At 44.7% G+C, this 26,820-nt stretch overlaps 1 protein-coding gene across 1 annotated transcript in view; it reads right to left on the bottom strand.

The window, feature by feature from the left end:
• LOC146702350 (uncharacterized) overlaps positions 1-23,782 on the bottom strand; it is a 54,698-nt gene extending 30,916 nt beyond the window's left edge. The window contains exons 1-2 of the mRNA XM_085468809.1: positions 23,498-23,782; positions 13,456-13,562 (exon numbers count right to left, since the gene is read on the bottom strand). Of these exons, the coding sequence (XP_085324935.1) occupies positions 13,456-13,473 (18 nt within the window). The 5' untranslated portion in view covers positions 13,474-13,562; positions 23,498-23,782. The remainder of the gene's footprint in view (positions 1-13,455; positions 13,563-23,497) is intronic.
• Between the last annotated feature and the right edge of the window lie 3,038 nt (positions 23,783-26,820).

The raw sequence follows: 26,820 nt of genomic DNA, 5'->3' as shown, positions 1-26,820 counted from the left end.
GGTGAGTTTTTAAGTTTCCAGGACGGTTAAAAGACTTTCCACACAACTCACAGCTGTGCGTTTTAACTCCACTGTGTATGAGTTGGTGTCTTTCTAAGTTTCCCGAACAGTGAAAAGACTTTCCACACAAGTCACAACTGTATGTTTTCTCTTCCTTTCTTCTGTGAGGTTTGTCGGCCTCCTGAGAGCGCTGACTTCTTGCTCCATGTTGGTCCTGCAGTGACAGAGATACAAACAGAGGCAGTGAGTGAAATGCAGTCGTGGAACAAACTCAACCTTCAAATTTCCTCTATTAACACTAGTTTTAAACCAAAGGTTGAAGTAGTTCCTTTTCAGTCAATACACTCGGTACAACACACGTGCTATGGGATATCATGCCCTCACGTGTCCTGGCTGAGGAAACCTTTATTCACGCCTTTAAGGCAGATTATCTGTGATGACGTGTGCACAGCCCCAATGTGCCGCCACTGCTTCGGCAGTCAGCCCCTGATTCACTGTGCAGCTAAGAAGCTGCAGGTGGACTAGCCCTCTCCTCTGCCAGCTCAGAAGCTGTCGCGGTTCACAGGCTTTTTCCTCCAACTGGACCCCGCAATATCAAAAAACTGCCTTCCTATGTTCCCAAACTTTGTCTGAGAGCTAAGTGCATCATGTGGCAAACCTCTGTCTACCTGCATCACTGTACCCAGCTATGAACAGTACATGACGTTGGACAGCACCGACAAAACTGGCTTAGCTAACCCACTCCTTATGGAGCTGTCTCTGGCCGCTTACCTGGCCCCATCCAATCCAATCCAATTTTATTTATAAAGCACTTTAAAATACCCAGCACAGGAACAAAGTGCTGTACAGAAAATAAGTTAAAACAATAGAATAACAGAAAGCAGCTAAATAAATAAATAAAACATAAAATTAAAACAGCCCTATATTAAAACAAAAACAAGATAAAACAGCATCGAATCACCTAAAAACAACTAAAATAAAAATAAAAACCAACATCTCACGTGGTGTCAAAGGTCAGGGTAAAGAGGTGGGTTTTCAAGAGTGACTTAAAAACAGATAAAGAAGTGGCCTGTCTAATCTCTAAAGGAAGCTCGTTCCACAGTTTGGAGCTGCTACAGCAAAAGCACGATCTCCTCTAAGTTTACGCCCAGTCCTGGGTATCTTCAGGAGCAGCTGATCAGCTGACCTGAGAGAGCGGGTGGGTGTATAAGGCTGTAGCAGCTCAGAGAGATAAGATGGAGCTAGGCCATGGAGAGCTTTAAAAGTAAATAAAAGAATTTTAAAATGAATCCTAAAAGAAATGGGCAGCCAGTGACGTGAAGCTACAACAGGGGAAATGTGCTCAAACTTTCGAGTGCCAGTTAAAAGACGAGTTGCGGCATTTTGCACCCTCTGTAGATGACTAATATATGATGCGCTCACCCCAATATAAAGTGCATTACAGTAATCCAGCCGAGTGCTAACAAAGGTGTGGATCACTGTCTCAAAGTGCTGCCGTGAAAGAATTGGCTTTATTTTTGCCAGCTGCCTGAGGTGAAAGAAGCTAGATTTTACCACTGCCTTAATTTGACTGTCAAGCTTCAGTTCACAGTCCACTTTGACCCCCAGGTTTGTGACAGTTGGCTTAACATACTGTGCCAGGGAATTTACATACACATTGGGGGTCTCAGTGGGGCTGCCAAAAACCATCACCTCGGTCTTTTTATCATTGAATTTTAAAAAGTTAACAGACATCCAAGTCTTAATGTCATCGAGACACTGAAGTAATGGCTGTGTAAGGTATCTGCCTTTTTTCTTTAGAGGGACATAGATCTGACAGTCATCAGCATAAAAGTGGAAAGGAATGCCGTGCTTTCTCAGTACAGAACCAAGAGGAAGCAGATATAAAGAGAAGAGGAGGGGGCCTAGAACTGAGCCCTGTGGGACACCACACAAGAGGGGAGCGGAGGACGACACATAGTCACCGAGGCTGACACAAAAAAGTTCGCCCCGCCAAGTAGGACCTGAACCACTCCAGTGCTGTGCCCCTAATGCCCACCCAGTGCTCCAAACGAGAGAATAAAATGGCATAATCCACGGTATCAAACACAGCTATCAAATCTAAAAGCACAAGAACAACACAGTCCCCAGCATCAGTCGCTAAAAATATGTCATTAAAAACTTTTAAAAGGGCTGATTCAGTGCTATGAAAGGCTTTAAAACCAGATTGGAAAACCTCTAACACATTTTGCTTTTCCAGGAAGGCCATTATTTGGCTGTAAACTACCTTTTCAAGAATTTTGGAAAGAAAAGGTAGTTTGGAGATAGGCCTGTAATTTGCAAGAACCGTAGGATCCAGAGCAGGTTTTTTAATCAGGGGTTTGACTACTGCATGTTTAAAATCTTTAGGGACGACACCTGACGACAGTCAGACTATGGTTTACCAGCTCAAGAACCAAAGGACCAACTGTAGGTAACACCTCTTTTAAAAGTTGAGGAGGGACGGCATCATTTGGAGACCCTACAGACTTAAAACGACCAACAGTCTCCTTTAAAACGGAAAGAGTCACATGCTCAAACCTGTCAAAGACAGCAGAGGAGGAAACAGAGACTGAGAGGTCACGAGCACAAGGAGAGACTTGATGAAAAGTGTTCAGCAGTGGAGGAGTTAAAACACGACAGTGCTGAACAGCAGCGTGAGGTTTAACTGAGGCACAGGCAAGAGGAACTTCAAACATCACAGGACTGTGGTCATAAAACACAGCATCACAAATCTATGTTAAAAACAGAAAAGCCATGATATAAAACAAGATCAAGTGTGTGTCCACGTTCACGTGTGGGACCTGTCACACATTGCACCAGATTAAACGAATCAATAAGGTTTAAAAAGCCCTTCGCCATGGGCATATCAGGACAACAGTCGTGAATATTAAAATCCCCAACAATACCAACACGATCATATTTTGGCAGGAATTCAGCCAAGAAGTCAGCAAAGTCAACACAAAGTCCTTATTGTATTTTGGAGGCCGATAAACCACCGCACACAACACTGTGTGAGAGCAGCCCAACTCAAACAGACAGTTCAAAGCTGGTGAACGACGGGGTTGATAGCTTCTTACATTTAAAATGACTTTTAAAGATCGTAGCTATTTCTCCTCCTCGGCCCAACATACGTGGGGAATTAGAATAACAGCAATCGCCAGGTAGAAGATCTGAGAAGAGGCTGCACTCCCCAGCGCTCAGCCACGTCTTGCACACACAGAGAAAATCCAGTCCTCGGGATGTGTAGAAATCCTTCAGGATAAACGTTTTGTTCGCTAGGGACCTAGCATTTACCAGGCCAATCCTGGCGGTAAGCGGCGGATCCCCGTCACTAGCCGTCCTAGAAGCCCGACACAGAGGCCGCAGGTTCCGCAGATTCACACCACGCCGGCGGGACTGGAACATCCCATCCAGGCAGATGACAGGTACCAGCCAGGTACAGACAGGTTCCAACGATCGCCGAGAGAAACAGAAGTTTGGCACCGCTCCTTGTTTTCTGGATAAGGGCTTAAGAGAATACCTTAAAGAAGCTTTCAGCTTCACCAGGAAGCCAGCCCTTCGACCCCGGCGTCAGCACTTTTGCCGGAGTGGTGGATCTGGAACACGGCACAGGTGAGCCGGGATCTCCGATATTAGCGGGGGCAAAGTTTTATGTCCAGCTTGGTTCCACTTTGCCCAGCCTTTGGCAGAAGGTCGGAGATCCAGTACGGTTAGGCGATCATACACCAAGAGAGAGTTGGCATTTATTACAATAGTCAATAAAATCAAAACAAACAACCAACACTGGCAGTGATAGACAGCAAGCCACATGCACCGGCGCCATCTTTTTTAAGGTTAAAAAGGTTAAGTCGGTGCGGCGCCACCGACTTAACCATGGAGTCGGCATCACATCATTCATGCTTTTCGGCATCACACCATTCATGCTTTTCTTCAAAGATGGCCTGGAGATTGAAAAATGGAATTACATCTGCTGTTCACCTGACTGCTGCTTCCAAAATGGCCTACAAAGCAGACTGGAGGAGCACTACCTTGCATCATGCCTGAACAGAAACATTGTCCAATTTCTTAAATATTCACATTACGGCCCACAGAACCGCTCCCAAACCTGGGGGGTGAATCAAACATGATTAGTCACCAAATACAGTTTTTAACCTTTTCTTTTTTGGCTTTTGCAGTGTTTGATTTTTGTCCCAGGATTGGCCCAGTTTTTGTGATTGAAACAAAAAGGCTTGGACAGCGAGCACAGCTCTGACTGGCTGAAAGAAGACGTTTGTTTTCCTTCTGACTGCATACTGTTTTAGCAACAATCCATACAGGTTGGCATCACCAGACCCCTTTGAGTTTGGGTTTGTGGTTGCATTAAATAAGATTCCATCTACAAAAAAGACTTACGGTTTAATTTGAAAATGAATAAAAACGAGTACAAAAAAAAAAAAAAAAACCTCGCCTGGATTATTTTCTGTTCAGTAGCTCTGATGAAAGATTTTTAATTTTGTGATTATGCTTAAGTTGTAGCTTCATTTAAAGGAAGAAGAGGTTGTGAATTGGAGCCAACACAGGGAGAGAGAAATTGAAGCCATATGTGTAAAAGGAATGTGGTGACATCCGGTTTTAAACGGACAGACTGGCACTCCCCCTCTCTTTCTCCTTTTAAGGAGTTCCAAACATGACACTCCTACTGCTGTGGAGACTTGCTTTAAGTATAAATAAAGGACGTTCAGGATGCCCTGGGCGCTTTTTCTGTGTCTCATCTGTTGTGCACATCAGTGCAAAGCAGATCGGATCGTTGACTGCCCATGCGCATGTAAAAAATAGATATCTGAGTTGTGAGTTTCTTTATCTTCTAAATAATTTTCTCTTCACAAGCTCATTGCTGAGTAACATTTCAGACACTGAGATTCATCCTATAGCTGTCAGCGATCATGCTCCTGTATCTTTAAGACGAAGAGTTTATCAAATACTTTTTAAAAAAATGGACTCTATATTTAGGCTTTAATGACATTCCTGGAACATCAGCATCTGTCCTCTGGGAAGCAGGGAAAGCCATAATGAGAGGTAAAATAATTTCTTTCTCATCACATAAGAAAGAAGAAAACAAAAATATTCAGGAACTAGAAAAAAAAACATCAAAAAACATCAAATTCTTAGAAAAAGCCTATGTGTCACACCAAGATCAAGAAATATTAAACAAAATACGCAAAACAAAACTAGAATTAAAAGAAATTATTAATAAAAAGACGAAAATCTTAGTACAAAGACTTTGCCTGCAAAATTATGAACACGATAACAAATCCGGACAATTTCTTGCTAACCAGTTAAAAATCAATAAAGAAAAAACAACTATATGTGCCGTTAAAGATTTATCTGAGAATACAATATATGATCTTAAAAAAATAAACATATTTTTTAGGGATTTCTATGAAACTTTATATACACCACAAATAAACCCATCTAAAAATGAAATCGATCAATTTCTCGACAACATAACTCTTTCAAAATTATTAGACACCCAAGCAATGGCACTGGATTCGTCACTGATGCCAGGTGAACTCCAGGAAGCTCTGATAAGTATGCGCAATAATAAGGCTCCAGGTCCAGACGGCTTTCCAATAGATTTTTACAAAGAATTCTGGGCGATTCTGGCACCAGTTTTTCACAGGATGTTGCAGGAAATCAAAGAAAATGGTAGACTACCACCAAATATGAACTCTGCAAATATCAGTCTCTTACTAAAACCAGGCAAAGACCCTGTATTTCCCTCAAGCTATAAAACTGGTTAAAAATATTATATAATTCCCCAACAGCTTGTGTCAGAACAAATGACCAAACAAACATCCTCCAGCTTCTGTCTCCTGAGGGGCACCAGACAGGGATGCCCACTCTCCCCTTCACTGTTTGCAATTTTTATTGAGCCACTAGCAGCAGGAATTAGAAAGGCTACAACAATTAAGGGCATAAAATGTAAGAATGTAGAACATAAAATCAGCCTTTATGCAGATGATGTGTTACTTTTTCTCCAAAACTCACAAACCAATCTCTCTGGGGTAATTGCATTGATAAATTCTTTCTCAAGTGTCTCCGTCATCGCCCACGTCCTACACACCACTCTCAGCCATGTGGACAAGAAACAGGGTAACTATGTGCGAATGCTGTTTGTTGATTACAGTTCAGCGTTTAACACAATAGTGCCCTGCAGACTGTTCACAAAGCTGAGGGATCTGGGACTTAACAGCCGTCTGTGTGCATGGGTGTTGGACTTCCTCACTGGCAGAACTCAGGTGGTGAGGGTGGGCAGGTGCTTCTCCAACAGCATCACCATCAACACAGGAGCACCTCAGGGATGTGTCCTCTCACCACTGCTCTACTCCCTCTACACTTCAGACTGTGTGGCCACCCATGGCTCCAACACCATTGTGAAGTTTGCTGACGACACAGTGGTGTTGGGTGCCATCTCCAACAACGATGAGACGGCCTACATGGATGAAGTGAAGAATCTTGCATCGTGGTGCCAGGACAACCACCTCCAGCTGAACGTCAGCAAGACGAAGGAGCTGGTGGTGGACTTCAGAAGGGGTCAGCACAGAGACTACAAGCCCATTATCATCAATGGAGCTCCAGTGGAGAGGGTGCAGTCCTTCAAGTATCTTGGTGTCCACATCTCCTCAGACCTGACATGGGCTGCCCACATTCAGGTCCAGACCAAAAAGGCTAGGCAGCGCCTGTATCACCTACGACAACTGAGGAAGTTCAGGGTCTCTCCAAAGATCCTCAGGATTTTCTATACAGGCGCTGTGGAGAGCATCCTCACACAGAACATGACATCGTGGTTTGGGAACAGCTGTGTGAAGGACCAAAAAGCTCTCCAGAGAGTGATCCGTACAGCAGAACGCTGCTGCAGGATTGCTCTCCCCCTGCTTCAGGACACCTACACCAGGAGATGCCGGACTAGAGCAGCGCAGATACTGAAGGACCCGTCCCATCCTGGCAACAAACTGTTCCAACTTCTGCAATCTGATAGAAGGTTCCGCATCTTCCGGGCAAGGACAGAGAGACTCAAGAGGAGCTTCTATCCCCAAGCCATCCGTGCCCTAAACACACACACCCGCCCTCTCACATCATCTATAATTGACTGAGACAGGACTCTCTTCCAGACACTCTAAACCAAGGCACAATGTACATTTCAATTCCTTTAATTTTAAATATGTTTATATTGTCTATCCTGTAAAATAGTCAGATGTCTATTCATATTAATGTACAGAATTCACCTGCTTGCTGCTACTACTGCACATTCACCCAATGTATATACTACATATATATATATAATGTTTTTCCTCTACACCCCCCCCCAATTTTTTTGCACATGTCGAGGAGCGTGTCAGGCTACATTTCACTGTGTGTTATACTTGTATAACTATGCATGTGACAAATAAAGAACCTTGAACCGATTATTCAATTAACTGGTCAAAATCAACAGTCCTTCCGATTAATTGCTCCTTCCATAATTCTTCTCCTTCCCCACTGCAATCTGGAAATATAAAATATTTAGGTATTAATGTCTCTACTAAACTTTCAGAATTAACTAAATTAAACCACATCCCACTTTTAACCCTTGAAGACCTACCATAGAACCAAGTGCGCCAGAGCTTATATTATAGTTTTACATGCTGTAGTGCCATTTTTGGGAGTATTTCAAGTTGCTATACATCAATACAACCATTATAGCCCAAATTTTAATAATATGTATGCATTAAGTGCATAGTAATTACATAAATTGCAAAAAAGTACAATAAACTACAAAAAAAATTGAAAATCGTTTTTTTAACATATATTTCTAGTTAGAGAAATTTAAGAGGCATATCCCTCAAAACTGTAAATGCAAAAAAGTTGCACAAACTAGTTTCTCACCACAGGAAATTAATTTTGAGTGTCTTCTTAGTTTTATTTTTGAAATACACCAATTTTCATATACTGTAGGAAAAACGAAAATAAATATTATAATGCAAATTTGCAAAGAAAACAGCATATGCATCAAAATAAACTATTTCCAGCAGTGCAATATGAGTCCTAAGCATCCCAGAAATGACACAGAAAGTCATAAAGTCAAATATAACTTTTAAAAACAGGCTCATGAGGCCCTGATGGCAAAAAACTACATTTCCGCAAAATGACGTCACTTCCGGTTTCGGGCAGGTCATGGCGGACATGGGATAGTTCACGCTGATGGATGTAGGAAGTGTTATGAACAGCTCATCGGATCGGCAAAGCGTGTTTCTGAAATATTTTGTTTTTGGTGCTGCAAGCGCTTTTTATGCAGTTTTTGCAAAGCTATATGTGGAAGGAAACTGTGACCTAGGACAAGCTGATGGCATAAGATGTAAGTACAATTCCTCCGGTTTCATATGCAAAAAAAATTATTGCGCTAGCTTACTTGGTTGCAGAGCTACCGGGATTTATAAATAGTTACGCAAAATGGAGCGTGTTCACTCCGACCGGCTTTAAAGGGTTAAAGACAGTAGAAGTTGATCTGGCTAGATGGAAATCTTTACCCATATCACTCATGGGAAGGGTCGCCGCTATAACAATGATGGTCTTGCCAAAAATAAACTATTTATTTTCAATGATCCCAAATAAGCCATCACAAGATTGGTTCAGATCTCTAGACTCGTATATTTCTAAATTCCTTTGGAAAGATAAACCCCCACGTATCAGCTTAAAAACACTGCAAAAGACCAAGGATAAAGGAGGATTAGATCTGCCTAACTTTAATCACTATTTTTTAGCCAACAGGCTTCAGTTCACCTCTAGATGGTTTAAACACACCGTCTTAGATGAACCTTGGATAGATGTAGAACAGGCCCTATGTAATAACCTAGAAATTTCAGACCTACCATTTATCAGCTCAAACATCAAACGACATGAATGCTTTAAAAGCGTCAGCATCAGCTCTTCTCTGACAGCATGGTGGGAGTTTCTAAAAATGACAGAGTCTTCATTAATCCCATGCAAACGTACACCTATCTGGAACAATCCGGACATATTACAAAACTTTACTTACAAACACTTTCTAAAGTAGATGAATCAATATCCCTTCCTACTGCAAAATGGGAAGCAGATTTATCGATCAGCTTAGACCCAAACCTTTGGTCTCAGATATGCTTAAAAACCTTTCAATGGATCAGAAATCCCAGTTTCCAATTAATACAACACAAAATATTACACAGAGTGCGCTATACTGGTCATAGGATGTTCAAGATGGGCTATAAGCCTTCCAACAACTGCTCACACTGCACAGCAAATACACCGGACAATTACATCCACGCTCTTTGGTTCTGTCCACTAGTTCAGAAGTTTTGGCGTGAGTTATGTGAAGACTTATCAAAGTGTCTGAAATGTAACATTCCAGCCTCTCCATTAGTATGCTTGCTGGGCAACTTGGATGAGGTCACTGCAGAAATAAACACAGCCCACGTTGTTTTTACGGCCCTATGCATAGCCAAGAAAATGGTCCTCATTAACTGGGAAAAATAAAAATAATCTTAATTCTAACCAATATAAAAACCATCTAATAGATCACAGTCGTCTTGAAACAGCCTCACATTTGATCAATCCCTTTGGGCTCCTTTGATCGACTTCATCACCTAGTGGGGGTGGGGGTCATGGTTTGGTCCTGCCTTCGCTATTGTGGTGGATACGGGGGTAGGGATGGCCTTGGGGCGTCTGGGGAGTCCCTAGGGACGTTTTCCCTTGAGGGCCTAACCCGGGGGATGTGGCCATGACCTGGTTAGGGGCTCTGGGGGCTCTTAGATGGTGTTTCCCTTGTGGCTGCGTACAGCAGAGATGGGGGAGGGTCTGTGCTGGCGGATGTTGGTTACTGGTCTGGTAGCCTGGGTCCGGGACAGGCGTGGAGGCTTGGGGGTGCTCCGTCCCCCGGTCTGGGGTGCTTGCTGGGCCTTGGGGGCTTGGGTCCTGGCTGTTGTGTCGCCAGAGCTGTGGGCGGGTGGGTGCAGGGGGGCTCAGCCCCAGTGTAGGGGACCTCTGGTGCATCGGCCCAACTAGGGGGCTCTCTAACTGGTGGGGAGGCTGTTATATCTTTGCAGGTGGTCTCCTCTCTACAGGAGCTCACTCTGCACGTGGGGGGAGCGATATAAGAGAGGTGGAGAATGAACTCAACCTGGGTGTCTATTGTCTTGTGTAGTTTGGGAGATGACTGGATGATGGGGTGGGTGCAGTTTTCTCTGGGATGGAGTCGGGTGGGCTGCTCCGGACTCTGTGGGGCTGGGCGGTGCTGCTGCTGCGGGCCCCGGTCCGGATGGGCCTGGGCCCCCTTGCCCTGGTGGGTTCCAGAGTGTGGGGGTGCCTACTGGGGTCAGCGGGGGAGCTGGCCCCAGGGAGGGGCCGCTTGCCCCTCCCTTTCTTCCCTCCCCATCCTAAGCTGCCTCCCTATTCCCGCTCTACCACACCCACACGCACAGGGCTTGGAGTGCAGGTATGTCACCAAGGTGCAGGGGAGGCACTCCCCCTCTGTCCCCTTCTGGCCGCCTGTGCCTCAATTTTATTCTGCAACCTAGACATCCACATTACTCACACTCTCACATAACACATACATATAGGGCCTTGGGGGTGGGCACGTTTTATAGCATCCAAAGGATGGTCTGTGTATTCCAACCCACCTCTGGTGCTGTTGCCCTACCCTCAATTTTAAATGCATATAGACACTAAGGGTTTTCGGGAAGAGCCGTGCTGCTCTCTGAGAGGAAGCAAGTACCATGCTCTCCTGTGTTTTAAATGCACTTTAGAACAGCACACAGCAACACTACATATGAGTGGGGTTAGGGAGGTGTTGGGTCTTCACTCACCCCGGTTCTGTTAGACGTCAGGGCTGGGGCGCTGGGAGGAGGTGCTGGCCGTCAGATTGGGGTCTGGGATGCGGGGCCTCCCTACTACTGCAGATAAGGAGGTGGTACGCTTGCCTCCACCCCAGAGAGAAGGGTTACATCTCCTGGGTTTAGGTGCGGCTTGCCCCTCTGGGGGCGGGGGTACCTGGACCTGGGATATAGAGTATGTTTGGGGAGTGCGACTGTCTGTGCAGTGTCTATTTGTGTCTGTCTACACGTTGGGTGAGTGCCGAGTATTTGGTTGTGCACATGGGGTGGGAATGCACGTTTGTATCCGCGTGCGCCTGTTCGTCTGTGTCTATATGTCAGGTTGGGTCTTAGACTCAACCTCTCTGGGTACATCTCAGGCCCTCCTAAGTATGGAGGCCTATCTCCCCTCACCACACTCCCTGCCGGTGGCTGATGCCCTCAGACGTTGGTGTGTTGGTGGTCCTTGTCGTCTGGGGCTGGGCGCTCATGTATGTACCGGCTCACTGCTGTTGGCCGATTGGCGGGGCCTGGCGCCTGTGGCCCGGCTGGACCCCTTCCGGGGGATGGGATGCCCTCAGGCCTCTGCCCTCTGGGCCTGAAGCTCGGTCCTCTCTGCCGCAGCTGGCTGCCGACAGAGCCCGCGGGCACGCCACTGCAACCCCCTCTGGCCTCTGCTCCGTAGCTGCTGGGTGACCTCTCGTTTGGGGCTCTACTCAGCTCTTCCCAGGAGGGTGGCACGGTTCCCCCCCTTTTGGTGGTCCTCCTTGGGCCCTTGTACTCTGGGGCCTCTGGATATCTGGGGCCTGGACCTCCTCCATACCTGCTTCATACCCTGGGGGACGGCGCTATGGCTCCCCACACTTCCTAGCAGATCGTTACATGGAGAAACCTTTGGAATACAAGCATGCTGATCCACACAGCTATGCACACAGGTGTACACACCGGTGTTCACAGACACGGACTACACCTTTCTTTCCTGCTGCCTCAAAGCACATTGTGCGCTGTCTATCTTGCGTGCTGCACAATTTATTTTTCTCCATACAGGTGATCCAGGTGTTTTGTTTGTTTTTCTTTTCTTTTTCTTTCTTTTCTTTCTGAGCAACACCCAGGAGGAAACACAGAAAGCGGTGTGATAGGATACAGAAGCAGGGTAAGCATAGAGGAGCTAATGCGAGGCTAGCTGCTAACCAATACAAGCCAGACGTACGGACACAGTTGCCGGCCAATGTCTGCTCCCTTGACAACAATATCAGACTGTGGAGCGCTTCTCAACACAGTGTGAGGAACGATGCTGTGGCAGGGCTTCCAACACATTACGTACTACAAGCCCCCTCCCCCAATGACAAGGGACACCAATTGTGAGTAAATGCCTCGAGCGGCTGGTCTTGAAGCACATCATGAACAGTCTCCAAATAGACCTGGATCCCCTTCAGTTTGCATACAGGACCAACCGATCTACAGAAGATGACCTCTCTCTACCACACTCCATGTTATGCTGTCACACCTGGAGAGGAAGAACACCCCTCTGCCAGAGTCCTTTTCATCGACTTCAGCTCAGCTTTTAACACGATCATTCTGCAGCAGTTGGAAAAGCTGATGCTATCAGGCGTGGACCTTGCAACCTGCAAATGGGTTTTCAGCTTCTTGAAAAGCGGCAACAGACAGTCAAGGTGGGCAGCCACACATCAAAGACCATCTTGTTGAGCACAGACTTTCCTCTGGGGGGTGTCCTGAGCCCGTTGCTGTTCAGTCTGCTCACACATTACTGTAAGCCAGACTCAGTGCTAATCATATTGTTGAAATTTGCAGACAACAACTGTGGTTGGTCTCATCACTGACAACGACCACTTATAGAATAGATGTGGAGCAGCTTGAAGTGTGGTGTAGATCCCGTAATCTCACCAACAATGTGGACAAAACAAAAGAGATGGTGATCGATTTCAGGAAGTCTGGCAGAGATCACCACACAGACTTCACCATAGAGGGTGCTGCTGTGGAGAGGGTCAGCAGTGTTAAGTTCCTGGGTGTGCACCTTGCTGATGAACCGTCCTTCTTCATTAATACAACAGCAGTTATCAAAAAAAGCACAAAAGTGTCTGCACTCCCTTGGGAGACTCAGAAAAGCAGGACTGCACCCAATAACCATACATTCAGCTATTAGCACAGCTATACTCTGATGCCTCCTATCCACACACACACACACACAGCATACAATATACTCCCCAGATACACACACTACTTAATTTAATTATCCCCTTCTGTGAAAGGGCTGATGCTACCTGTATGAGTGTGACTATTTGGACTGGAGTTTGTTTATGAATTAAGATTTTATGTTATTTACCCCTTTTTATTGTTGTGATTTATTACTGCCTTTTTACTGTTTGTCAAACCATTTTTCTTTTTAGTTGTATTGATTATTGCACTGTAGATGCTGGTGAGAAACACTTTCATTTCAGCCTGGGTAATACCATACGAAATGACAAACTTCTTCTTGAATCCTTTTCAATCTTGACAAACAAGCATCCGCTGATGAAGTGCACAGTTTCAATAAAAGTGATAGGTTCTTCACCTTTTGTGTTGATGACATTTTTGTCCACTGTAGCGGCTGAGCTGAGTCCGAATGGTTGAAAATGTTCGTCTGGTGCTCCGTCAGACTCTTCTCCTCCTGCTGATCAGCTGGGACACAAAACAGATCTTTGTAACATCACAGTGAAACAAGAACAGAGGACGGAGTCTTGACTGATCAGGCCCCATCATAGCTTAAAGATCTCATAGCATCACACTATCCCATTAGAGCACTTTGCTCTCACACTGCAGGCTTACTTGCAGTTCCTACAGTATTTAGAAGCACAACAGAAAGCTGAGCCTTCAGCTTTCAGGCCCCTCTGCTGTGGAACTGGCTTCTAGTGTGGATTTGGGAGACGGACACCCTCTGAAACAATGGTAGTCATGGCCATTGATCAGTGGTCTTTGACCAATGGTCATGAGAATTTGCATATTAATGATCCAGGAACTTACCTCAGCCCATTGTTCATTCAGTGGGCTAGTTTCAGTTATTGTGCAAATGTTCTGTTTATAAGGTCGGAAACCTGCAGTCAGCTGAAGAAGTCGCTTGGATGAGTGATGAAATGTTTGTCCCACTAAAAAAACTACGTCCAGAACAAAATATTTTATGAAAATGTTTTTAAATGAGAAAGCATTTTAAGCATATTCCCCGCCAAAAATTAACAAATTCTCTCCATCAATAAATATTTGACACTCAGGGAATTTTTTACCTAAAATTTACTCACTGCAGGTTGAGTGTTGACTCAAAATGACTTTAAATCATCCAGGAAAGTCTATAAAAAAAAGATCAAAGCTTATCGCTCTACAGCCTGATAAAGGACACAGGTACAATGTGTCTGTGGATGCGAAATAAACATGATTGACTGAATAGATGTTGAACAGGTGTGTTCTAGCAGCTGCAAAAGAGACTGGACAGCATGGACATGGACACACACACACACACACACACACACACACACACACACACACAGCACCTTGTGTTTGTAACCGGGGGGGGGGGTTGTGTTTACAGTGGGAGGTGCTTGTGATGTGTCTTATTGTGTGAACTGTAACAGTTTGTCAATAAAAAGGCTACGAGGACAGCTGCTCTTTGAAGGATTTGGGCTAGAGACAGGTGGAGCGTGAGCTCCACTGCCTGCTTCTGACCAAAGCCTTTCCTCGTTAGCGAGTTAAAGACCGGTTGAAGATGTTCTGTCTTGATTTCGCTCTTCATGAGGAATAAGTCTCTAAACTAGCGGGGCCTGTGGGAACACAGACCCAACAGTCATAAATATTTTGTACTTGTTAATCAAATGCGTATTTGTAACTTTGTAAACCAAAATATGTGAACATTTTACTTTTGTGCATCTACAGATGAGAATTTGTCTATGTGTATAAAAAATATTTCCAAGTGTTACAAATTTTTCTGTTAATATCTGGTTACAGATACTGTTAGGATTTAAATACATATAGTCTTAATGCTTATTTGCAAAGTTGCAAAACTCAATACACAAATACGCATTTGATTTACAAATACAAAATATAGGGGGGTAAGGAGGACGGAGCAGAGGGTAAGGAGGACGGAGCAGGGTAAGTGACGAGTAAGGTAAGCGACCCATGTTGTAGGTGACGTCAGACGCCGGAGAATTGGCGGAAAAAAAGCAAATGGCAGCATAGAGTTTAACAAAGGTTTTCCAAGCTTCAGTATTACCAAATATACTAATCAATTGTCATATAACTAACAACATCTGTTTTATCATCTCTAACACCCTGGAGGACAACGGGGAGAGTTTAGACGCTCTCCAAGATTACATCGACCGCTGTTTTCAAGATTTAGTAATGCAGAAGGCCCAGAGTGCATCCTCCCTGGCCAAAATTGAGACGCCGTCATCGAAGAGATGTCGCCCGGCAGACTCCCCCGGTACAACATCGCCTGCCGGCAAAGACAACGCAGACATCCTGGAGTCAATCGACAAGCGATTGTCCAGTTTCGATGCGAAGCTGTCCCTGGTGGAGATTTTACACCGGGAATTTAAATCTCTGAGAGAATCCCTGGAATTCAGCCAGCAGCAGGTGGAATCGCTTGCCGCTGAAAATACCACGCTACGGGAGTCGGTCAAATCTCTCACCGATAACGTGACCCAGCTAAACATTGAAAATAAAAAAATAAAAGAGTCCGTTATCGATCTACAAGCCCGTAGCATGAGAGATAATCTTGTGTTTTCTGGTATTCCAGAATCTGCCGGAGAGGACGCGGAGGCAACGGTGAAAAGCTTCATTAAAATCCACCTGAAGCTGCCGGAGGACACCGTAAAGAACATCGACTTCGATAGAGTACATCGCTTGGGGGGCGTGAGGTCGCGGACCGGGAGACCACGGCCTATTGTGGCCAAATTCAGTCAATTCAAACAGAAGGAACAGGTGAAGAGTCGCGGCAGAGAGCTGAAAGGAACGGACTTCAGCGTGAACGACCAGTTCCCCAAAGAGATCCTGGAACGACGCAAGGTCCTGTTCCCAATTCGACGTAGCTTCATCCAGAAAGGCTCCCGTGCTGTCATCGCCGTGGACCGGCTCTACGTGGACGGACAGCTGTACCGCGACCCCGGCATCACACCGTGGTTATATTGACTGCACTCCAGATAAGAACCCGCTACACTCGTTTCTTATTCATTCACACTTTCTCTTTTAACATGGGTTTAACCTAGTAATATCAATATGATGTCATAGCAGATATAACACCGTCACCCTCCGTCATTGCTTTAATTGGAATGTTTCCGTTTCGTTTCTTTTTTGTTGTTGTTGCTCACAGTTCATGTGGTTTCTTTCTTTCTCTTGTCTTTCACTGCTGTGATCACCTACTTCCCCACTAACCTACAAACAACACCCTCTATTTCTCCATATTTTCACACCACGATCACGCAAACACATCCGCTCAACGGCAGCACATTCACAACAGCCTCACAGCACGCACAGACTTGCAGGACACATAAGCAAGCCACGCTTGTTCATATTAGTGAATATTCACACACATAGTCAGACTTATGGAGCCTCTCACCACACCTTTTTTTCTTCCTCTCGCTCTTTCTATTTACAAACAAGGGATGTTTCCACATTCTCTCCACCCGTTTAAACGAAACACCCAGCGTACATCATTAGAAATACACACACAATTATGGGCATGCTGAGGTTTGTCACATGGAATGTAAATGGAGCTGGCACCAGAGGAAAGAGGTTAAAGATATTTAACCAGCTTAAAAAACTACAGGCAGATGTTGTTTTATTACAAGAAACTCACAAACCTGTCACAGGTTTAAACGAACTTAAAACACCTGAGTTTCCTAACGTGTTTGCAGCCTGTTATAATTCTAGACAACGGGGAGTAGCAATTTTAATATATAAAAATGTTAATTTTACAGTACTCGATACAGTTATAGATCCAGAGGGTAGATTTCTAATTATTAAACTATCAATATTGAACAAAAAACTATGTATTGTAAGTATATATGGTCCAAATGTTGATGAACCCTCATTCTTCCACGGATTTTTTAGTGCACTCTCTGAACACCTCGAATGCACACTCATTCTTGGCGGTGACCTCAACCTTGGACTAAATGAAGAAATGGATAGGCTCAACACAACAGGAAGTCAGCGCAATTGGCAGTCCACAAATATAATCAAACAGTATATGAGCGACTTTGGCCTTCGTGATGCATGGCGCTCCCTTCACCCCAACAGTAAGGAATATACTTTTTTCTCGCATGTTCATCACTCTTACTCTAGTCTGGATTATTTTCTGGTCAGCAGCTCACTGCTGAGTGACATTTCAGACACTGAGATTCATCCTATAGCTGTCAGCGATCATGCTCCTGTATCATTAACACTAATGTACAAGAATAACACTACGCCAAGAAAAAACTGGAGATTTAATACATCATTGCTTAAAGATGAAGACTTTATTAAATATTTTAAAAAGGAATGGACTTCATATTTAGACTTTAATGACACTCCCGGAATATCTGCTGCTGTTCTATGGGAAGCAGGGAAAGCTGTAATGAGAGGTAAAATAATTTCTTTCTCATCACACAAAAAGAAAGAAGAAAACAAAAATATTCAGGAATTAGAAAAAAACATCAAATCACTAGAAGAAGCCTACGCGTGCAACCAAGATCAGGAAACATTGAACAAAATACGCAAGACAAAACTAGAATTAAATGAAGCTATTAATAAAAAAACACAATTCCTTATACAAAGACTTCGCTTGCAGAATTTTGAACACAGTAACAAATCAGGTCGATTTCTAGCTAACCAGTTAAAAATAAAGAAAGAAAAAACAACTATATGTGCTGCTAAAGATTTATCGGGGAATACAATATATGACCCTGGAAGAATAAACAACATTTTTAGGGACTTCTATGAAACTTTATACTCACCACAAATAAACCCATCTAAAAATGAAATTGATCTGTTCCTTGACAACGTAACTCTTCCAAAATTACTAGACAGTCAAGCAATGGAACTAGATTCGCCACTGACGCCAAGTGAACTCCAGGAAGCCCTGATAAGTATGCCCAATAATAAGGCTCCAGGTCCAGACGGCTTCCCTGCAGAATTCTACAAAGAATTCTGGACTATTCTGGCACCAGTATTCCACGGCATGTTGCAGGAAATCGAGGAAAATGGCAGACTACCACCAAATATGAATTCTGCCAACATTAGTCTCCTGCTAAAACCAGGCAAAGACCCTTTATTTCCCTCAAGTTATCGTCCAATTTCTCTTTTAACTCATTCACTGCCAGCCATTGGCAGTGAATGGGTTAAACCCATTGACTCATGCACTGCCATTGATGGCTGTAGACGTCAATGGCAGTGAATGAGTTAAATGTAGACCTTAAAATAATCTGCAAAGCTCTCTCAAAGAGATTAGAGAAAATAACCCCCCTCTTAATTCATCCTGACCAAACTGGTTTCATAAAAAGTCGGCACTCCTCAACAAACACTCGTAGATTACTTAATTTAATAGACTACTCATACGATAAAAACATCGAAACCATAATATTATCTCTAGATGCAGAAAAAGCATTTGATAGAGTTAACTGGAAATTTTTATTCGCAACTTTACACAAATTTGGTTTTGGAAACTCTTTCATAAACTGGATAAGAATATTATACAATTCCCCAACAGCTCGTATCAGAACAAATGACCAGACATCCTCCAGCTTCTGTCTCCTGAGGGGCACCAGACAGGGATGCCCACTCTCCCCTTCACTTTTTGCAATTTTTATCGAACCTCTAGCAGCAGCATTTAGACAGGCTACAACAATTAAGGGCATAAAATGTAAGAGCATAGAACATAAAACCTGTCTCTATGCGGATGATGTGTTGCTTTTTCTGCAAAACACACAAACCAACCTCTCTGAGGTAATTACTCTAATAAACTGGTTTTCAAGAGTTTCAGATTATTCAATTAACTGGCCAAAATCTACAGTTCTCCCCATTAACTGCTCCTTCCATAATTCTTCCTCTGCCCCACTGCAATCCGGAAATATTAAATATTTAGGTATTAATGTTTCTCCTAAGCTTTCAGACTTAACTAAATTAAACCACATCCCACTTCTAAAGAAAGTAGAAGGCGATCTGACTAGATGGAAATCTTTACCCATATCACTCATGGGAAGGGTCGCCGCGATAAAAATGATGATCTCGCCAAAAATAAACTACTTATTTTTGATGATCCCTAACAAACCATCACAAGATTGGTTCAGATCTCTGGATTCATATATTTCCAAATTCCTTTGGAAAGATAAACCCCCGCGTATTAGCTTAAAAACGCTACAAAGAACCAAGGATAGAGGAGGATTAGATCTGCCTAATTTTCACCAATACTTCTTAGCCAACAGGCTTCAGTTCATCTCAGAATGGTCAAAACATACCTTCTTAGATGAGCCCTGGCTAGATGTTGAACAGGCACTATGCAAGGATCTAGAGATTTCAGACCTACCATTTATTAGCTCAAACATCAAAAGACATGAATGCTTTAAAAGTATCAACATCAGCTTCTCTCTGACAGCATGGTGGGAGTTTCTAAAAATAACGGAGTCTTCATTAATCCCATGCAAACGTACACCTATCTGGAATAACCCTGACATATTACAAAACAATAATATGATTAATTTCCCAGAATGGCGTTGTAAAGGAATTAAATACTTAGAACATATATTAGAGGGAACAGAATTTATTCCATTTGACAGACTAGTTGCACAATATGGGATCAACAAGACAAGATTTTTAGAATATCAACAAATTAAATCCATAGTAAAAAATTTTTTTAACCTCAGTCAAGTTGAATTACAAACACCACTAAGTGCGGCACATTTTCTTACTCTTAAATCCCCCAAATTATTATCTAAAATATACAGAACACTTTCTAAATTAGATGAATCAATATCCCTTCCTATTGCAAAGTGGGAAGCTGATTTATCAGTCAGCTTAGACCAAAACTTCTGGTCTCAGATTTGCTCAAAAACCTTTAAATTAATTAAAAATCCCAGTCTGCAATTAATACAATACAAAATACTACATAGAGTGCACTATACAGGTCATCGGCTGTTCAAGATGGGCTTTACATCTTTCAACAACTGCTCACACTGTCAAGGCAATACACCAGACAATTACATCCACGCTCTTTGGTTCTGTCCACCAGTTCAGAAGTTTTGGTGCGAGATATGTGAAGACTTATCAAAGTGTCTGAAATGTAACATTCCAACTTCCCCCTTAGTGTGTTTGTTGGGCAGCTTAGATAATGTCACTTCAGATAAGAATATAGCCCATATGATCTTCACTGCCCTATGCATAGCCAAGAAAACTGTCCTCATGAACTGGAAAAATAAAAACAATCTTAATTCTAACCAATATAGAAATTATCTATTAGATTACATTAGTCTTGATACAGCCTCTACCACCACATCAGATCAATTGCTCTGGGCTCCTTTGATCAGCTCCATCACCTAGTGGGGGTGGGGGGTCATAGTTTGGTCCCGCCTTCACTGTTGTGACTGGTGTGGGGGTAGGGACAGGCTTAGGGCGTCGGGGGGTTCCCCGGAGGCATCTTCCTTGGGGGGCTCAACCCGGGGTAGCGGTCATGTCCGGGTGGGGGCTCTTTTGGCTCTCGGGTGACTGTTTCCTCGCGGCTGCGTGCAGCGGGGCTAGGGGAGGGTCTGTGCTGACGGACGTGGGTTACTGACCTGGTAGCCTGTCTGCCCCTGGGTGGGTCCGGGATGGGCGTGAGGTTCTGGGGGCGCTCCGTCTCTGGGCTGGGGCCCTGGCCGGGCCTCGGGGCCTTGGGTCCTGGTTTGTGTGTTGCAGGGGTTGTGGGCGGGTGGGTGCATGGGGGCCCATCCCTGGCGCAGGGTGCCGCCGGTGCGTCGAGCCGCCTGGGGGGCTCTTCAACTGGTGGGGGAGATTGTCACATCTTGCAGGAGCTTTCCTCTCCTCAGGAACTCTCTGCAGGAGGGGGAGATACAGGAGAGGTGGAGGAAGATCTCAGCCTGGGCGTCTATTGTCTCATGTAGTCTGGAAGATGAATGGATGGTGGGGTGGGTGCAGTTTTCTCTGTGGTGGGGTTGGGTGGACTGTCCTGGGCTCTGTGGGGCCGGGGGGCGCTGCTGCGCTGGGCCCCGGTCTGGATGGGCCTGGGCCCCCTTTTCCTGGCGGGTCGCGGAGTATGGGAGTGCCTACTGGGGTCAGCGGGGGAGCTGGCCCCAGGGAGGGGTCACCTGCCCCTCCCTTCCTTCCCTCCCCATCTCCAGCTGCCTCCCTCTTCCCGCTCCACCACAACCACCCACACATGCAGGGCCTTGGAGTAGGGGTATGTCACCAGGGTGCAGAGGAGGCTACCCCCCCCCCCCCCCCCTCCCCCCCCCTCTGTCCCCTTCTGGCTGCCTCTGCCTCAATTTTATCCCACAACTTAGACATTCACATTACTCACACTCTCATTACACATACATATAGGATCTTGGGGGTGGGCACGATACACAGAGTCCAAATTACCATCAGGGTGTACACTTCACCCCTGGCGTCGTTGCCCACCTCTCAATTTTGAATACACGTAGACATTGAGGGCTAACAGGAGGGACTATGCGCTTACCTGCTGCTCTCTGGCAGGTAGCTCCATGCCCTCCTGGGTTTTAATTGCACCTTAGAACACACATGCATCAACACTACAATGAGCGGGTGGAGGGAGGTTTGGAGTCTTCTCTCACCCCCGTTCTCTGCAGCCTGCTGGAGCGGGGGGGCTAGGAGGAGTTGGCCGTCCAGCTGCGGTCTGGAGTTTGGGGCCTCCCTGCTGCTGCGGAGTCGGGGCGGTCTGCCTCTCCCCACCGCAGGGAAAAGGATAACACCACCTGGGTCTGGGTGCAGTTCCCCCCTCCAGGGGCAAGGGTACCTAGACCCGGTTCGTAGAGTACGCTTGGGGAGTGTGACCGTGTGTAGATCGTCTCTTTATGTCTGTCTCCATGTTGGTTGAGTGTGGAGTAAGTGCATAGGAGAGCATGAGGGTGGGGATGGATGTTTGTGTCTGTGTGTGCCTGTATGTCTGTGTCTATATGTCAGGTTGGGTATCAGACGCCACCTCTCTGGGGACATCTCAGGCCCTCCAAGGTTTGGAGGCCTATCTCCACCCACCACTTCCCCTGCCAGTGGCGGACTCCCTCAGGTGTCGGTGCGTTGGTGGTTCTTTGTGTCTGGGGGTGGGCGTCCGGGTACACACCGGCTCACTCCTTGGCGGCCGCTTATCGGGGCCTGGAGCCTGGGGCTCGCTCGGGCCACTTCGGAGGTGGGGTGCCCCCGGCCTCTCGGCCTGGGGCTCAGTCACTCAGGCACGGCTGGCTGCCGGCGGAGCTCACGGGCGCGTCACTGCAACTCCCCCTGGCTTTCGCTCCGCGGCTGCTGAGTGAGCCCTCATCTGGGACTCTCCTCAGCTCTTACAGGGACAGTGGCGCGGCTGCCCCTCTGTTGGTCTTCCTTGGTCTCTTGTGTTCTGGGGGCCTCTGGATGTCTGGAGTTTTGATCTCCTCCATGCCTGCTTCATACCCTGGAGGACGGGGCTGTGGCCCCCCCACACTCCCTAGCAGATCGTTACATGGAGAAACCTTTGGAATGCAAGCATGCTGATCCACACAGGTATGCACACAAGTGTACACACGGGTATTCACAGACGCGGACTACAGCTTTCTTGGCTGCTGCCTCAAAGCACACTGTGCACTGTCTATCTTGCGTGCTGCACAATATCGTTTATTATTTAGTATCTACTGATATCTACTGCTAGCTAGTTTATTGTGATGGTGCTGTTTTTTTTATTATGTTGCTCTTTGTTGTTTGCTTTCTCTTCTGTTTTTTTTCTCCATACAGGTGACCCAGGTGTTACAGGTGACCCAGGTGTTTTGTTTTTTTTGTTTGTTTTTCTTTCTTTCTTCTCCCCCTTCTCACCGTCTCTTCTCCCCTTTGGTTTTCTTTCTCTCCCTCTCTTTCTTTCATTCTCTCTCCCTGTCCTGTCCCCCAGTCGTGTCTGTCCCGTTTGTGGCAACTGAAAATAAAATAAATTCATAATTATAATAAAGGTCAATCAAATGGACCAATATGGCAAGGCCATGATGATCCACTTGGTAAAATAAATCCGCTTGGCATCTTTCTTGGCCTTCAGACAACAATTCTGATGGCTAAAGATCCAAACGGGACACAAAAAAACAAAAAAAACAAAAAAAACAAAACAAACCCAAATACAAAATATTTATGACGACATTTGAGTCCATACAAATAGAAACGAGGCTGTAGAGGTTTGGTGCAGGCAGAAAAACAGCTGCAGGGACAATGAAAAGACTTTTCTGCTCCAACTTCTCCCAGCATGCTGAGCTAATGATTAGTTGGTGTTTTTCTCCAAACACTCTCTCACTCTTCTCTCAACGTGTTCACAATAAACTGTGAACAGACACCGAGGAGAGCAGCAGAAGACCTCATTCAGGAGCTAAACTCAACATGAACTGAACTCACAGTAAAGTTAGCTCGGTGCTTACCTTTAGATGAGCCCACAAACCGAGAGAAACTCCGCGATGAAGCTGCAACTCTTTCCAAACACAGGAAACAGATCAGGGAGCAGAGACCCACGTGGTTCACGCTGATCTCAGCTACGATCCAGGAGACAAGGGTGGGCAGATCGATGCAGATATCGATCAGGACGTTGGTAGTGGTTTATGATCGATACTTTACTTTGTTTCTCTCCTCTAAGTTCACTACTTTACTCCCGTTTCATGCAAAAGCAGCTCTCTCTGCTCGACTCCTGTCCTGCACACACACCTTGCTCCGCCCCCTTCTTCCTGATTTTCTTTGATTCGTTACTGTGCGATCACGTGACTCAGATGCCCTGAGAAAACACATTTGGGCTGCAGACGACTCCTCTCCTGCACACACACTTTGCTCCGCCCCTTTTTCTGTTCTGCTGTGATTCGTTCGTGTGACACAGCTGAGCCGAGAGAACACATTTGTGCTGCTGAGTAGTGATGGGATTTCCGGCTCTATTTAGAAAATGGCCTGTATTTATATAGCGCTTTATTAGTCCCTAAGTACGGTGGCTCCTAGAGACAAAGCATGTACAAACTCCAAAACACTTGCAAACTCCATAACCAGTGTTGGGACTAACGCGTTATTACGTAACGCGTTACAGTAACTACGTTATTATTGTGGTAACGAGCACGGTAGTTATTATGCCAAAATCAGGAACGCGTTACTCGTTACTGGGATTTAGATAGGGTCGTTACTCGTTACTTCGTGTGGTGGCATCGCGGAGCTTCCACAGATTCAGTAACATTAGCAAGTGGTGGAGGCCAGTGGGTGGATGAAGGAAAAGGGACACAGAAGGAAAAGAGACCCGAGGCGGCCGCCGGTCCAAGTGTGAACTGAACTTCAGGTAAGAAGTTATGACCTGCAGTCTCTCTGGGTCAGATATGAACCAAGTTTAGGTGGAGTTTACTTTCGCTATTCTGACTTTTTCCGTACTGCGTACTAGCTAGCATGACGGAGTTTCTATACAGCTGGGTGGTGCTATGAAGTTAATGATGTTGAACTTTATTTTGTTCATTAGTTATTAGAGTTGCCAACCGTCCCGTCTGGTATTCAGAGAAAATATTACGCGTTTCTTATTGAGGTGAAAAGGAACAGTTTGTCCCTTAATTCAGCTACAATGAAAAAGACACAAAGCTGGAGTTATTCTGTGTTTACGCTGCACAGCTGCCTCTTCTTCTCTCATCCTCTCCCCTCCCTCTCCCGTTTCTACTTCAATCATGAAACTGATCAATGATCAGCTGATCGTCTTTTCTCTCTTGTTTGTTTATCGCTCACTTTGCGCCGAAAGAGGAAACCAGCGGATGTCGCGCTAAACAACAGCAGCACGTTTAAGCTTGATCAGCTATTGTTAGAATTTATATAATATTAATTTCTAGTATCAGCTGATGTTTGCTGGAGCCACAGCTGCAAAAAAGCTGCTGGTCATGATGTCGGTTTGGTTATCTGGTGAGAGGGAAACATGAAGATGAAACCAGGAGATGTCCTTACTGAATCATCAGAGCTGTGATGGAGAAACAGGTTTACCTTTTAGGTGACATGAATGAGTTGAAGGAAAGTTATGAACTGTTTCTGAGAGACAAATAACACCAGGATCCTTTTTTAGGTAGCTGACAGCTGGTAACTGTGCAGGTGCGGATCTAGCAAAGTGTTGCCAGGGGGGCAGGTAGGGCATTAACAGGGAAAGGGGGGCACAAAGAAATACTTTTCTTTCTTATTCTCATTTAAAATGTCTCGCTTTTAAAAAATAATTATCTGAATCTTACAACAAACGATTGATAGATTGATGCATATATACCATCAGAACAGTGCACATCACTGTCACAACAGTGTTTATTGTCATTCAAAGACTTTATGATTTTTCCTATAATAGTTAAAATGCCCAGCACTTTTTTTTTGTCCCAGTCCAGCTCTGTATGCAGCTCATCTGCAGTCTGGTGTTACCTACATCTTCCTATTCAGAAGGCAGAATTTCCGAGTTCTGAGTACAATCAAAAGCACCACGACTGCAGTTTTTGTGTTGGATGTAAAAGGCGCACATGACGCTGTGACGTAGGCTAGAATCATGGCAGCAGTCAATGACGGTCCAGGCGTGGGATTTCTCTTGTGGAAATATGCACATTATTTTTTCCTTTCTATTGGTAGGTGGCACAGTGCACTGTGGCAAGTAAGCAAGCTAGAAGACTGGCAAAGTTATGGAAGCAACACATTAACAAGAGAATTCTGAGAGAAAACCAAAGTTACTTTCCCTAGTAACTAGTTACTTTGAAAGTAACGAGTAACTTGAAGTAACTGAGTTACTTTTGAGAGAAGTAACTAGTAATGTAACTAAGTTACTATTTTAAAGTAACTTACCCAACACTGTCCATAACACTCCAAACACAAAATACGGATGGTCTGTTTATGTTTTGATCAAGAGCCTTTTTTGAGCAGCTGAAGAGGAGAAGTCTATCTTATGGCCAACCTCTGGCTGTATATTGGTCATATTACCCAGCAAAACCCAGTATGCAGGTTCATCTGTAACAGTCCTTGTGCCACGATCAACACTGTTGCTTCTACATTAAACAGAAGAGCAGCGACATGGCTGTAGGTCTCTGCGACTCCGGCCATACAGGTGCAGTGGGCGGCTTCAACCTTCCCTGTGATGCTCACAATGACCTGTGGCTGCAATGCTGGTTCATTCAGTCTTTGAGAGTGCAGGACCTGAAACACACACAGACAAAGTTCAAAAACAAGAACTATGATCCAAGGCCGACATAAATGTGTTTTATCTACTTTATCATAAATGTAACAAAGTGTTTAGAAAGTTAGCACATACATGTCATTTTTCATTTCTTTATGTGTCCATCGCTGCAGGTTATAGTGTAAACCTGCCTGTTCTCTGTCAGAAACCTGCCGGCAGAAAATGAACCTAAAGTATGTAATGCAAGGATGTCATCACTTTAGAGATGGAGAAAGCATAAAGTGACAATTATGAATCACTTAATATGATAAGGAGATTCTGCAGGTCATTAATCAAAGTATAAAATTAAAATAAAATGTATTTTTAGTGACACGGGATACAAATATGGAAGCAAGATGTATAATTAGTATTATTTATAATAAACATTAATAAATCATTGCAATTTCTTTAATCATAAAGAATAACTAAATCCTTCAGGACAATGTCACATCAGTGCACTGAACTCACTATGTTATCCCTCTAACAGCCTCCACATGTTCTCACTGTAATTTTCCTTCATGAATGAATTTATGCTGCACTAATGTGAATGTTCGGATG

Source organism: Copadichromis virginalis, linkage group LG9 (genome assembly GCF_057382275.1).
Source record: "Copadichromis virginalis isolate Kocher_CV1m ecotype Utaka linkage group LG9, C_Virginalis_male_GT1.1, whole genome shotgun sequence".
Lineage (NCBI taxonomy): Eukaryota > Metazoa > Chordata > Actinopteri > Cichliformes > Cichlidae > Copadichromis > Copadichromis virginalis.
The sequence above is the reverse complement of the archived record's forward strand: the minus strand, read 5'-3'. Positions and strand labels throughout refer to the sequence as shown.